The sequence below is a fragment of the Erpetoichthys calabaricus genome, chromosome 9, assembly GCF_900747795.2.
Source record: "Erpetoichthys calabaricus chromosome 9, fErpCal1.3, whole genome shotgun sequence".
In the NCBI taxonomy this organism is placed as follows: domain Eukaryota; kingdom Metazoa; phylum Chordata; class Cladistia; order Polypteriformes; family Polypteridae; genus Erpetoichthys; species Erpetoichthys calabaricus.
The window spans coordinates 91,610,852-91,627,018 of NC_041402.2; the positions used below are offsets into that span (position 1 = coordinate 91,610,852).

At 37.5% G+C, this 16,167-nt stretch overlaps 1 protein-coding gene across 1 annotated transcript in view; it reads right to left on the bottom strand.

Moving 5' to 3' along the window:
* Nucleotides 1-1,184: 1,184 nt before the first annotated feature.
* LOC114642557 (uncharacterized) overlaps nt 1,185-16,167 on the bottom strand; it is a 469,497-nt gene continuing 454,514 nt past the window's right edge. Inside the window, exon 20 of the mRNA XM_051932215.1 lies at nt 1,185-1,314. Coding sequence (XP_051788175.1) covers nt 1,185-1,314 — 130 coding nt within the window. The remainder of the gene's footprint in view (nt 1,315-16,167) is intronic.

The window sequence follows — 16,167 nt, forward strand, 5'->3', positions numbered from 1 at the left end:
CCACAGACAGCAGTTAGACAGTGAACAAAAGGCAAGTCCCCAAAGCAGTGTGTGCCAGTCTAATGATAAAGTAAGAAAAATGCAAAAATAAACAACACAATGCTAAAAGCTATAAAAGCAAACTGCCTTAAACATACAAACAAGATGACAAATAACAATTGTGAAGGACAGCCAGCTACAGACTCTGGTCGACACCCCCAGGCCGCCAGGAGGAGCCCTCCGGACGGCATGATCGTGCCCCGAGTTCCAGCAGGGCCTCATGGACTTTGTAGTTTGTATACACAGCCCTGCTGGATACCTTGGGACCACCGGGAGTCGCTGTAGGGGGGCTAGTGGGCTCTTATGTGCCCTATAACCCGGGAGTGCGTCATCATCAGGTGACAGGAAAGAACGACGTGCTCCCGGGCTGAAGAAAAGGACTGTTTACCCTGACCCGGAGGGAATAAGGACTTGTGGGTTTGGCCGGGAACCACTTCCGGGTCAGGGGATAATAAAGGACTGTGGGAAAGCCCAGACACTGAGCTGAGCTGGGAGGTAGGAGGGCGAAGTGTCTGGGCGAGGAGGAAAGAGTATTGTAGTAAGAGAATTGTAGTTTATGAGTGTGGAGTGGAGGGTGCTTTGTGCACAGTTTAATTATAAAATAAATAATAATTATACTTTCACATGGTGTTCAGAGTGGTACCTGAGGGTTCAAGAGGTGGACCACGCCTCTATCTGCTACACAAAATATAATATTGCTCTGAAAGACATGCAGCTTTAATGGAAAAAAATCTTTCAAAAGTTAAGATATAAGAAACAAAGTCTCACATATTAAAAAGGATCAAATTCAAAGGTGATAAGATGACCTTCATGGCAGTTAGTACATGTAGACCACCTGAGCAGACCCCATGATGTCAGTGGTATGGCTGTTTTTATAGTAATACCAAACAAGCAAAAAGATGACTAAATACATACATCTGCAAAGGGACTGTTTTTATGGTAGAATAATACATAAAAGTAAATATCTTTAAAATATTTCAACAATTTATTTGTGTTTCTGTGTTTATTTAATTATTGATAGATTTTAAATGAATAACACATTTTACACTTAACATTAATGTTTAAAAATAAATTAAAGAAAGCATATTAAATAAATATAAATGACAGAGAAAACGTATATATGTTAAATACAGCAAGCTAATATATCACTTCTGTAATATTATCTTTTCACAGATCCAGTGATAACGAGTTCTGCAAGGTGATACAAACAAACCAGTTTTCATTATATTAACACAGTCCAGCCCAGCCTTCAATTGCTGAATACCTTCTTTAAATCTGCAAGTAAAAGTAAAGAAAAGTAAAGAAAAACACAAACAGAAAATGATTGGTGTTCAAAGCTATGGCACAAAATGTAAATCACAAATATTTATATTAAGCTTTATTTACTAATATATACATTTAAATATAGTATCCTGAAGATTTAGATAGTACAAATTATTGTAGTCATTATTAAACGAAAGCTATCTCATAATTATATTTTCAATTGATATTTGCCAACTATAAAGAACTAGCAAAATACCCGCGCTTCGCAGCAGAGAAGTAGTGTGTTAAAGAGGTTATGTAAACATATATATATACATATACATATATATACATATCTACATATACACATATCTACATATACATATATATACATACATATACACATCCACATATACATATATATACATATACAAATTTACACATCTAAATATATATATATATGTACATATATATACATATAAATATATACATATCTACATACATATACACATATACTGTATATACATATGCACATATATATATATATAAATATAGACATACATATATACATACATGCATACATACATTCACATATATATATATATATAGCAAAATACCTGCGCTTCGCAGCGGAGAAGTAGTGTGTTAAAGAGGTTATGTAAACATATATATACATATACATATATACATATATACATATATACACATATCTACATATACATATATATACATATATACATATATATACATATATACATATACACATCCACATATATATACATATATATATACACATATCAACATATATATATACACATACATATACACACATACATAAACACACACATATACATCCATCCATTCATCCATCCTCTTCATATATACATAGATACATACATACATAGTGCGTTGTAACACGGGCTGTGATTGTTACATGGGAGGGAGACGACAAATCACAGCTTCCTGCTTTCTAATCGGGCCTGTGATTGGTGCTTTGACTAATGCCTAGATCCTACAGTATGTCCCCTTAGGAGAGGCGTTAGGCAAGTGTAATTGAATAGCGGTGCTGCAAGTTTAGCTTTACACCTGTTTTTAAGGCTTATTGACTGAAAGGGGCTTTCATGAAAAAACTTAGGGCTTTGCTACAGGATACACCCACCACAAGTTAAGGAAGTAAAAATAAAGGTATATATTTCTGTTTTATTTAAACCTTTTAAGTTTGTATTGGGCGGCATGGTGGTGCAGTGAAAGGTGCCAGGTAGGAGACCCGGGTTCGCTTCCCTGCGTGGAGTTTGAATGTTCTCCCCGTGTCTGTCTGGGTTTCCTCCGGGTACTCCGGTTTCCTCCCACAGTCCAAAGACATGCAGGTTAGGTGCATTGGCGATTCCAAATTGTCTCTGGTGTGTGGGTGTGTGGGTGTGTGCGCCCTGCGGTGGGCTGGCACCTTGCCCAGGGTTTGTTTCCTGCCTTGTGCCCTGTGTTGGCAGGGATTGGCTCCTGTATTTAGGATATAGCGGGTTGGATAATGGATGGATGGACATTTGTATGCATAGCCGTATTTGCCCGTTTTCGTTTTTTTTCTTTCTTCAGTAATATTTCAGCAAACCCGGAGCTTGTCAGTTCAAATCCTGGTACTGACACCACTGTGTGACCCTGAGGAAGTCACTTCACCTGCCTGTGCTGCAAAAAACAAAAGTAATGTAACAAATTGTACCTCAGATGTTGCAAGTTGCTGGAATAAACGCATAAGTAAAATAGATAAATATGTATTATACACATAGGAACTATTCATTTATTTTCAGTTAAGTCATCTGCAGAAAACCTTTATAAATGAGGCTTTCTCCTTTTTAGATAGTGCAAACTGTTTCTTCTTCATTGACGTTTTCTCTTGGAGAGCTTTTTTCATTTCATTGAAAATTAAAGCAGCAGCTGCCAAAATATGTAGCTTTCTTATTAATTTTCCAACATTGTGTAAAATAACTTTATAAAGTAACATAAAAGGTTTAAATACTGGTTATCCTTTTACACTAAAATATTACTAAAGAGATACAAAAAAAGTAAAATGCATATGTTCTTTTTCTTTAAGGAGATTAAATATTACTGAAGAAAGAAAAAAAAAAACTAAAACAGCCAAATGGGGCTATGCATATGAACTTAAAAGGTTTAAATAAAACAGAAATATATACTTTTATTTTTACTTCCTTAACTTGTGGAGGGTGTATCCTGTAGCAAAGCCCTAACTTTTTCGTGAAAGCCCGTTTCAGTCAATAAGTCTTAAAAACAGGTGTAAAGATATTGACAATAAGCTACGCAAACCCACCAAGACATGGAATCGTTTAAATCAAGTATCATTACATCTTCCTTTCTTAAAGAGAAGTAAGGCAGTACTTATAAGCTTACATATATATATATATATATATATATATAGACATACATACATATATATATCTATATCTATATATGTATATCTATATATCTATATATCTATATATATATCTATATCTATCTATATATATACCTATATCTATCTATCTATCTATCTATCTATCTATCTATCTATCTATCTATCTATCTATCTATCTATCTATCTATCTATCTATCTATCTATATATATATATATATATATATATATAGATCTATATATATATATATAGATCTAAATCCCCACGAAGTACTGCTTTTAAATTTTTATTAAGAAGAAAACCTTTTTAAATTGAGGGAAAATATACCAATAACAATTTGTTAAGGATCTGTTTTTTTGTGAAGCAGCCTTAACACAGCTTTTCCGCTGTTTTATAAACGAACGCCATATAAGGTCTTCCTTTTTCCTTGCTTTGCCAAGGAAGGAGCCTTTTTGTTAAATCCAAGGGTTCTTCGCTTTTTTTTTTCTTTTTTTACGATTGTTATAGTTCTGTTTGTATACCACGTTGTCAGTTCAGCACTCCGGTTGTAATATGACCAAGTAGTGCAAGCACACTCTTGAGAATGCAACGTATAGTTGTACAGGAGAAAAGCAATCTTGCCTGAAATCAATGGCAACCTTTTGTAGGTCTATGAACTTAATTTAAACTTTAGGTTTACACGGTGCTTTCTTTCCGAAGTACCTGCACTCATGAATATGTCTGTATGCGTCAGTCACTCAAATCCCTGCGCTTCGCACCGGCGAAGTACTGCTTCTAAATTTTTATTAAGAAGAAAAGAAAACCTTTTTAAATTGAGGGAAAATATACCAATAACAATTTGTTAAGGATCTGTTTTTTTGTGAAGCTGCCTTCAGTCGAGTGATCACTTCGAGCTGACTTGCTGGCTAACCATAAGCGTTACCTGGTAGGTAACCACCCATACAATCAGATTGTGAATCAGACTACGAATGCCGTGAATGTAATTACCCCGATCTACATGCTGTCAAATAAACGAACCACACGCCGTGGCGCAATTTTAGGGGCTTCACCTCTAGCGTTGACGTCCGAGGTTCGATTCCCGTAAGGGAGTGAAGTGAGTGGGTGGTTACCTACCAGGTAACGCTTATGGTTGGCCAGCAAGTCAGGTAACATCAGCCACGGTGCCTTCATTTGTGAGAAGCAGATCATAGAATGGTTGAAAATAGTTTACTGTCAAATAATGCAAAGAGTACGCGACACGTGTTTCCCCCTTATTCTTGGCTCATCAGGCGTACACACTCACTGCACTCGCTTACGGTAATCAAACCTCGGACGTCAGTGCTAGAGGGGCTTCGCAGCGGTGAAGTATTGCTTTTAAATTTTAATTAAGAAGAAAAGAAAATCTTTTTAAATTAAGTCTTAAAAAGAGGTGTAAAGATATTGACAATAAGCTACGCAAACCCACCAAGACATGCAATCGTTTAAATCAAGGCGCGAGTCGAAAAACACCATCCCATAATATTAGTTAACGATTAACACATTTCTATATGTATTGTAAGCATACAATACAACTGATAATATGTTGCGCTTATTTATCTGGTGTACCGACATTTTTGCGTCGTTTAATGGCTGAAATCTAACATGGTTTGTGCCCTTCAGAATGAAAACAGTTTGCATTTACCTTTTTAATAAAAGGCGAGCTTTTAAGCATGATAAATCACCCTGTAAATGCACACGTTTAATTGCACATGTGTTAATATGTATGCTTACACAGTATTAAAAGACAGTCAACAATTAACGTCATTTACCTTCGTTCCCGCGTTTGACTCGTGCTGTAAATCTCTTCCTTGTTTTCAGTTCACGTGATTACGTAGGAGGCGTGATGACGCGATACGTGACTCCGCCTCCTCCATTAGAGTATATGGACAAAAAACAGGTTCCAGTTATGACCATTACGTGTAGAATATCGAAATGAAACCTGCCTAACTTTTGTAAGTAAGCTGTAAGGAATGAGCCTGCCAAATTTCAGCCTTCTACCTACACGGGAAGTTGGAGAATTAGTGATGAGTGAGTGAGTGAGTGAGTGAGTGAGTGAGTGAGTGAGTGAGTGAGTGAGTGAGTGAGTGAGTGAGTCAGTCAGTCAGTCAGTCAGTCAGTCAGTCAGTCAGTGAGGGCTTTGCCTTTTATTAGTATAGATTATCATATGCTCTTCTATCCTGTATGTCCACATTTATTGGCCAAGCCCAGTTGAAACAAGTATGGAAAACACTGAAGACAGCATTCCTGTTCATATTGGACAACAATTCTTGGCATTTCTTGGAAATGTAAAAGAAAGCCAGTTTTAGAAAGGAATCCACAAGAGGAACAATAAGAAAATGTAAAAACGTACCAAACAGCAATTCACTTTCTGTACTTACAAATGAGTGATTTTTAATTTATCTGTATAGTCATTATAGGAGGTGTTAAAGAACTACATATAACAGGAGATAAGATAAGAAAATCAAGTGCAGAGATGACAGATAGTAGTTAGAAATGTTACAGTAATTTTTTTAAATCAAATGTTTATTTCTTTTATTATTCCTGCAGCAGGAAGGTTTCCAAGCTCTGGCAGCAAGCCAGGAATGCACAGGGGTGTGAGGGTCCTAACAGCTGTGCTGGGGCCAGCAGTAATTAAAAAGCACACACACTTAGGTTCAGTAAATCGAAACCTGACTGACCAGTTGTTTAAAAAGACAGCCTATGAATCTCCATGTAATAAAATGGAGAAAAGTGAGCTGGTATTGGGTAAAGAACACAGGTCAGTTTTAGGAGAGATGCTGGATTTAGAATTGGGATTTTGGAGAGGTTTTAGTCCACACTTTCAGGTAGCAGTTACCATACAATAAAATAAAAAAAGACACACAGGCAATGAAAAAAATAGAAGGGTAGCGCAGGAAGACAGGAAAGGGAAAATAGTTATTTCTGTTTCAATTTTCTGGCCTTTTGTAATAGTGCTACTTCTATTATTTGAGGTTTTACGGACTTTGGGTTGGTGCAGGTAATAAATAGTGAAGGCAATTAGCAGAGTAAAATCCATGCAGGAGATTGGTTTACAACTAGCACATTGGAGCAGAGTGGCATTGGTGGCCAAGCTGTTCCAATGAATGCCTGGAAGCAAAATTTGAGTGTTGGCACCAGGTTAACAACCAAGAAGATGAGATGGACAGAAACTGTTTGTCACCTTCCATTTTGCAGACCTGCCTACATAGCGGAATGGATAAACAGCGGAAAAGACCAAAGGCAAAGCCTAAAGACAAAGACAAGAACAAGAACTGAAGAAACAGCAAGAAAAAGACACTTACTGGGGTTTAAGTGAGTAACAAGTCCACAAGTCATGTAATAATAAGGCTAGTCACAATAGCTATAGTTTAAAAGGAAAGGTTTGTTCATTACTGCAGAAAATTTATATTCCAAGGGGTGGAAACTGAACAAACCAGTTAGGAATGCCAAAATAAGGGGATTAATTTTGGGCTCATACAGTATACATTCTGGGTATTAATTAATTAAGTGGGACAATTAATATAATTAATACTATTATTAAGAAACGATAAACTAAGAAAATTGGTGAACTTTTCAAAAGAGCAGGTGCAGCTGGTACATTTGCAAGACATATGGGTTCCGATGTTTAGGTATAGTCTGATTGGGAAAATACGGAAGCCCTGCTGAGGTTGTCAGCTCTGGTACAAGCAGAGGACCAGTGGGCCAGTTCTGAACTGAGGTGTTTAGCACAACGAGTATGCATATGGTGAGCAAACAACTCTAGGGGTGGCCTACAGGGGGAATGATGAGTTGCATAGCTGTGATGTCTCATGGTGGTGATGCCAGCCTATACTGGTAAAGGCTGATGGCAGTCAAGAGTTGCACCGTGGGTAGGAAAGCACAAGAGGCAACTAAATCAACCCCAAATGTGTGAAGAGGGGCCACAGAGGTTGGTTTGTGAACAGTTTATGCAGTGGCACATGTGCTCTCACTTGGGCAGAACTGGTTGTACTGGCACCTGTGGCATGTTACCTTTCAAATTTTGATGTTAATTGTACAGCTGCATATGCTTAAATGAATAGTTTGGGACAGGGTCTAATTAGTAGTTAGACACAAAACCAGTAAAGAACAAAGGTCAGTTTTAGAAATTCAGAATAGATTTAAATTGCAGTATGGTTAGTTTAGTGCAAGGTGTGGACTTGTCTCATTTTGAACCACCAGATCTAATAACATATGAAGACTGCAGAAAGCTAAACAAACAGTTGAAGCAAGCCAGAGCAGATACAAGTCATCAGAAGCCCATCCAAGTTCTTCAGATTGTCTTTGAAATAAAGAAGATATGTAATGGACAAATGGTCATGGACAACTTTTAACACTGTGAGAGCAAATACTGCAAAACAAAGTTATTCAACAGACTCTTTAAACAATTAAGACTGTTTATAAAGACATTGTACAAAACATTCACCGGGGTGGAGTGTTGTGATGTGAGAGTTTACATATAACTTGATGAATATTTTGTACTGTATATCTTTATTTGTAATTTAGACAAAGCAGTGTAATTTAGTGTTTACCCAAGCCAGGAATGGGTCTGTTTGAATTTTACGACAGGATTTGGGGGATGTGTTTTAAACCAGTTTGCCGAGTGTTTGCTAAAGTCATTTCTACCCCCGCAAATGGGATAAGGTGTACTTTAACATATGGTTTGGGGGCAGGTGTTAAGATGTTCTATTTCCCCCATTGGTTTGAAGTATGGCTGTTTGGAATTGGCTTGGTTCAGAAGCCTTTAAATATTACAACGCCCTATTGGCTGTAGGGGTTGGACAGAAAATCTATATATTTACTTGTTTAAGCTCACACTCTCTCTCTTACTAACCAACATCTGAAAGAAGCATCTCTCTTGCTAACCTGTGATGAAGACAACACAATGAAGAGCACAGCTCAGCAGCCATTTTGAACAGATATGTGGCTGAAAGCTGAGCACCAATGATGCCTTAACTAGAGTCATTTAAGTAACTACAAGTCTGTGTGCCGCCTGAACTACATATCACCATTTAATCAGGTTGTGTGGTTGCCAATATTCAAATATACTTTGCATTTTGTTATTATTTATGAATATTATCAATAATACATTGTTTAAATTGTAACTTAACTTCTGCTTGTCTTTTTACTACATCTAATTGCCTGAGGTTATAGATATAGAAGGGAAGGTGGGGATAAGTTATATACAATATTACCTTATAAACAGTGGTAAGTCTGTGAGATTAATCATTCTAAGGCTACATATTAATAATACAATAGGGGAAAGTAGAGCAACATTTATTACTCTACCAAGACAAAACAACATCTGATGTCCCAACCCTTGATGCTGTTGTTTGTGCTTTATCTATACTAATAAAAGGCAAAGCCCTCACTGACTGACGGACTGACTGACTGACTGACTGACTCACTCACTCACTCACTCACTCACTCACTCACTCACTCACTCACTCACTCACTCACTCACTCACTCACTCATCACTAATTCTCCAAATTCCCGTGTAGGTAGAAGGCTGAAATTTGGCAGGCTCATTCCTTACAGCTTACTTACAAAAGTTAGGCAGGTTTCATTTCGAAATTCTACGCGTAATGGTCATAACTGGAACCTCTTTTTTGTCCATGTACTGGAATGGAGTGCAGCTCGATGGCCGTGAGAGGCGGAGTTGCGTGTCGCGTCATCACGCCTCCCACATAAGCACGTGAACTGACTGTGAACTCAGTACGTAGAAAAGAAGGAGGAGCCCCAAAGAAGCGAGCGAGTGACACATACAAGCATCTTCATAAGACACGAGGTATAAAAAAGCACGGTGTAAACCGTAAGTTTAAATTAAGTTTATAGAAATGCTCCCGCTGCTGTTTGTAATGCCATATTCGCGAGATACAAGTTTAATGAGAAGACACGAGGTATAAAAAAGCACGGTGTAAACCGTAACCTTAAATTAAGTTTATAGAAACGCTCCCGCTGCCGTTTGCAATGCCATATTCGCGAGATACAAGTTTAATGAGAAGACACGAAGTATAAACGACAGTTTGGATCACTTTGTAACAGAGTTAAAATTGCTGTAGAGAGAAACTTATAACTGCCGGGTCTTAGCTAACATTAAATAAACCCATGGACATCGCAACATCACACAAGAGAGCGGCTCACGTGAAGTGACTGAACGCAGCAGGAGTGATCACTTCGATGAATCAAACCTGTTCAAAAAACACATTACACAATTGATAAGGTAGGAAAAGAATATGAAACAAAGCACGGTATAAACCATAACTTTAAATTAAGTTTATAGAAACGCTCCCGCTGCTGTTTGCAATACCATATTCGCCCCTGCGAAGCGCGGGGATTTTGCTATATATATTAAACTATTTCAACCATTCTATAATCTGCTTCTCGCAACTGAAAGAGGGCACCGTGGCAGAAGTTAGCCGACTTGCTGACCAACCACAAGCATTAACTGGTAGGTAACCACCCATACAATCAGATTGTGAATCAGACTACGAATGCCTGCAATGTAATTACCCCGATCTACATGATGTCAAATGAACGAAACACACGCCGTGGCACAACGTTAGGGGCTTCGCTTCTAGAGCCGAGGTTCGATTCCCGTAAGGGAGTGCAGTGAGTGTGTACGCCTGATGAGCCCATAATTACGGCGAAACACGTGTCGCGTACTATGCATCTTCAAAGCACGGTGTAAACCGTAAGTTTAAATTGAGTTTATAGAAACGCTCCCGCTGCCGTTTGCAATACCATATTCTCGAGATACAAGTTTAATGAGAAGACATGAGGTATAAACAAGACTTTGAATGACTTTGTAACAGAGTTAAAATTGCTGGAGCGAGAAACTTTTAACTGCCGGGTCATGTCGCGTGTTCTCGGGTAGGTACACCAAAAAATGTATACATTTATGCATGTAATGGGCAAACAAAAAATGTACAGTCATCCCTCACCTATCGCGGGGGTTACGTTCCAGAGTCCCCCGCGACAGGTGAAAATCCGCGAAGTAGCGACCTATAATTATTTTTTTATTTATACATATTTTAAGGCTTCATAAACCCTTCCCACACTCTTATAAACCTTTCTCACTCTCTTGTTAACCTTTCCCACACTCTTATAAACACTTCCTATGCTCTTAAACACTTTCTACATTCTTAAACACCGCAGACCAACACTGCACACTGCACGCAGCGATCAGACGTCGATGTGTCTGCACTCGCTTTGTGAAAGGGGGCTGCTGAACTCATGCTGACCAGAAATGGACTTCGTGCTGCTTCTGCCAAAATGCCTGCTTGTCGTTCTGCGCGTTCGGAAGGAGGAGGAGGAGTGGGGGTGTGTGAGGGCTGAACGCACGTTCGCTCAAACCCTCCTCCCCGGAGGCGCAGTACGCTCCTGCCACTTCGCATTGTCAAGGGGGTGGGGAGCTGAATGAACGCTAAGGAGAAGTGGACTTTGTGCTGGCTTTGTGCTGCTTGTCGCTCTGCGTGTCAATAATTTAAAAGCCTGTACAGCACCTATTTTCCTGTCTCACTGTCTTGTCTTGCGTGAAGTTAAAATGTTTTATAATAGTGAGATGTTACTCATATCCTTAGCCCGACATCCACATATCATATGTGTTAACAAAGTGTGTTTTATAAGTTTACATGTGTTTAAAGCATGTGGGATGGGTATTTTAAGGCTTAAACTATAAAAATGTTTATTTATATGGTCTTTCTATATCGCGGATTTTCTCCTGTTGCTGATGGGTCTGGAACATAACTTCCACGATAGGCGGGCAATCACTTGTATTTAAAAACCCGCGAAGTCGTGAATCCGCGAAAAGTGAACCGCGAAATAGCGAGGGATTACTGTACTATACCTGAAAGCACTGCAGTAGTACTCAATGTATCTTTACTTCTTAAATGTTAATGTTTTACTGTTTAATAATTTATACGCTTCTTATATGTTGTTCAAATTCTTTTATCAAAATACCACTAACAGCGCACTGCACAATAACGTGGAGTGAATACACTTGACATGAGCATTCATGTTATTTATCCTCTTTCTCTGTACGTTTACCATTCGTTTGCTCAGAGGTTGATGCACTTGCTGCTTAATGAGCAGCTCTTCACCCTAGCGTCCCGCTGCTTCTCTTCTTTCGTCGGCATCTTTTCCCGTTAAAACTGATTAAGTTAGTTTTTGTGTTGCGATAACTTAGTATGTTTTCTTTAATTTTTCAGTTAAGCTTGCACTTGAGTCTTCAATCTGCCTCAAGAATGATTAGCGAAGGTGGTAGGGAATGAAAACGGCACCCATACGCATCCGCCACGGCCGCAGTGGTGCGCGCAGCTGTGAGTTGATTCTACAATAAAATAAAATAAAGATATAAAGAGTAATAAAATCATCACCCCGAAAGCGAATAGTAGACGTGACGTAGTATATGTGTACCAAATTTCAAGTCAATAGGTGAAATGGTTTGCGAGCTACAGGTGATTTAAGATCCTGGACAGACAAACGAATAGCCACGGTTGCGTATTATAGAAGAAGATTTTACTGTTTAATAATTTATATTTATATGCAATGTGCTTCTTACATATTACTTCATATTCTCATATGATAATGATGTTAATGTTGTTTATATTGATTTCTATGTTATTGTAAGTGCTCTTTATTTGTGGAAAAACAAATTTGGCAATTAACAAACTTATTTTATACATACTACATTTTATTTTTTTCTCTTCCACTCAGTGAGCGAATCCACTGGGTAATCAGCTATATATATATGTATATATATATATATGTATATATGTATATGTATATATATATACTTAAAAGCCAAACAGCCCTATTGATTTGTTTGCTAGAGATTGTTTTTTCTATCTATGTGACATTCTGTGCTCCTGACACGCACTCCTTTGAAGAGGAAGATATGTTTGCATTCTTTTAATTGTGAGACAGAACTGTCATCTCTGTCTTGTCATGGAGCACAGTTTAAACTTTTGAAAATGAGACAAATGTTTGTTTGCAGTGTTTGAATAACGTTCCTGTCTCTCTACAACCTCCTGTGTTTCTGCGCAAATCTGTGACCCAAGCATGACAATATAAAAATAACCATATAAACATATGGTTTCTACTTCGCGGATTTTCTTATTTCGCGGGTGGCTCTGGAACGCAACCCCCGCGATGGAGGAGGGATTACTGTATGTAGATATGTATATATATATGTATATATGTTTATGTATATATATGTTTACATAACCTCTTTAACACACTACTTCTCCGCTGCGAAGCGTGGGTATTTTGCTAGTTCATACTATATATGTACTGTTTGTTATGTGTAGGAACTGTCCCTGAATTTATTGGTGAGAGAGTCAATGGTCCTATACAGTTTGGAAGATTGGAGGAGTGGGGAAAGTGGCTGTGCATGATGACTGAGGTTCTTTATGCAAGTGTTGTATATGACTGTCACTACCCCCTGCATTGCTTAACATGCTGGGCAAGTGCTGTAGCAGGATGTGATGCACGTAGTGAGAATGAACTCCACAGTACATCAATTGATACAGAAATCAAGCTGTCCTCAGATGCTTGAAAAAGTAGAGGTGCTGATGAGCCTTTTTAACAAGGGATGAAATGTTTTGTACACAACACTTCAGTTCATCAATGGTAGTCACTCCAAGAAATTTAAAGCTGCTCATTCTTTCAACAGCATCTTCTCCAATGCGAATGGAAATGTTTTGTGTCTTCTGATTTTGGAAGTCAATGCAATTGAAAAGATTGAACTAGACAAAGTTTATTACAGCTACTAGCAGATATGCTCATTGATGATACATTGAGTGCAATGAGCCAGAATGTTAAACATCCTAAGTGTGACAAGGTACATCTTATTGCACAAACCCTGCTGTTTGCTTGATAAGCAATATAAAACCAAATTGCAGAAATAGTGCATAGTAAGAAGCAAAACCCAAATTACATGTTATACCTGTCATGCTATACATACAATATTTTCTTTCTTATACCATCTCCTTTATTTCTGCTGATGCCCAAACTGGGCAATCTACTAGACTTTTGAATTATGTTGGCAGCCTTCTGATAGGCTAAACTAAAACAAACAATTCATGTCTTGTGTGACTTGTGAAGATGAGTGTGACACTTGGCATATCAATAAGTTTACTGACGTTATTCATCAAGCTGTTGTGTTACAGAATGACTGAATGTTCCCAGTGTAAAGAGACATTCTCTTTCTGAAAGACACCCCTCTCCGCAGCACTGGATGATGATACTGATAATGAAGATAAGACTTGCTAACTGCTGCTTAGTGTTGGTTTTTCCTCACATGGGAATGACTGTACCGAAACTATGCAAATAAATGCTGTCAACACCATTATTTAACTGCAGAAATTTGTCTGTTAATGGAAAAGGTAACAATGAATGATTCATCTGCCTGTATGTCTCTATTTCCCAGTAGTCACATGCCTGTCTTCTTTGTGCCATAGTATTCTCATAGTACTCTAACTAAGGTATCCTGCTTGGTGGCATTTCTCTTGCTCATTTTTTTAACTAGAGAAAAGTGATTTTAGATTTAAATCGTAAGCCTGTATAGCCGTGTATTTTAATCTAAGCCTTGAACCTTCTAATCCAAAAGAATGCACTTTTGACCTTTGTTCATGTTGCTGGTGACATCATTCTCACTAAATGGCATTTAAGTGTCACTGATAATGCTGTCCTTAATAAAGATTAATAATGCTGTAGGAACCAATCTTAGAAAGTAATGTTAAAGTTAAACTTATTTAAGATTTTGCCTAAATTCAATAATAGAATATTAGTTTCTGATAGTGACCTAGTCTTATACCCCATGTAAGTTAACAAGAAATAGAAGTTTCCTTGCTTTATCTATAAAATGGAGTGTTCATTAAACAGTTAGGGAACAGACTTACTGGTATAGACTGTTAGATACATTTGCAAACAGGAGATTGGTATACAGTTTTCTGACAAGTTTGATATGAGCATTTGAAAGTACAGTACGACTGTATGAGCAAATTTAGAGAAATATAGAAGATAAATAAGCCTTAAACAGAACTTTCTTAAAGAAGAACTTCTCTTTTCTTTAATATTAATTCTTTCTTTATTTTTGTGTGAATCCTTTGGCGTTGAATTTGTTCTAAAACTTTTAAAAAAGAAGATATTTGCTCTGTGGAATTATTTGAACATATATCACACTATTACCTGAATCATCATATGAAATAAACTAAAACCTGCAGAACTTTGATAATTTGAGACAAACACAGCTACAGGAGTAATTCATACTTATCAATGAAACTCCACCCAAACCTATCCTAATAATCTCTCCTTCAATAAAGACTTGTATGTCTCATCTGGTAGCATAGCCTTCATTTTTATTCTTGATCTCATAAATGCTAGAATAGTATTTACTTCATTAACTCACAAAAATAATCTGTGTGATCATATCTGCTTTCAATTAGTAATAAAACATATTACTATAAATGTTTGTAATGCACCATCTGTTGGAATGACAGAGACACAGCAAGCAGACAGATAGATACTCAGACACACAGACACTTAGTCTTTTACTAAATTGGATAGGTGTGTTTCCTGGCATTACTTCACCCTTTTGAAATGACAGAACTGTAAATTTTACTATAATCTTGTCTGTGTATGGCCATACAATGCAGAGTCACAGGGAACAGCAGCTGTTTAGAAAATTCATTGAGCCTTCTCTGACATGCAAGAGAACAAGAAAACTCCATGCAGGGAAGACCAGGGACGAGAACCATCGCCTCATTACTAAAGGCAGCAGTCCTATCACTGTGCCACTGTCAAAATATAAAATGGTGACACAAAAACATACAAACTAGCAAAAGTGCATAGAAATATCAATGTGAATACAAAACCAAAGGAATGTATAAAAAACCCCAAAATGTTGAATGTTTCCAGACAATATAAATAAACATCAATTTTAAAAAAAGACACAAGATCACTGAAACTGATACAAATATTTACAATTGAGCAGGCTGGAAATCTTTATTAGAGCAAAGTTTGATAGAAGTTATCCAAAACTGATCCATTGGTGCAACACTCAGTTTTCAGCAATATCCTCTTACTTATCCCACATTTGCTTGGGAGCCTCAGAAAGTGGAGGAGCTCTCACTGGTTTGTGTCAAGCTCATTTCACACATTATCTGTAACCCAAGGAAACTGAAGCAGCTGTGAGTTTCTTTGGCAGGTTAGTGCTGACTGTGATGTTGCTCTCTATTTATCTACTGCATTTTATAATCCATTTTAATCCATAATGTGAAAGCACCTGCCATAACTTGGTTCTCAGTGCACCAATATAATTGAAATTTGGCATACTCATTCTTCAAAGAAATTTTTATTGAAATATCTTGACTGAAGCGTGGTGTACATATTTTTGGAATTTCAAAATCTCTCATTAGCAAATATATATACTAATCTGTTTTA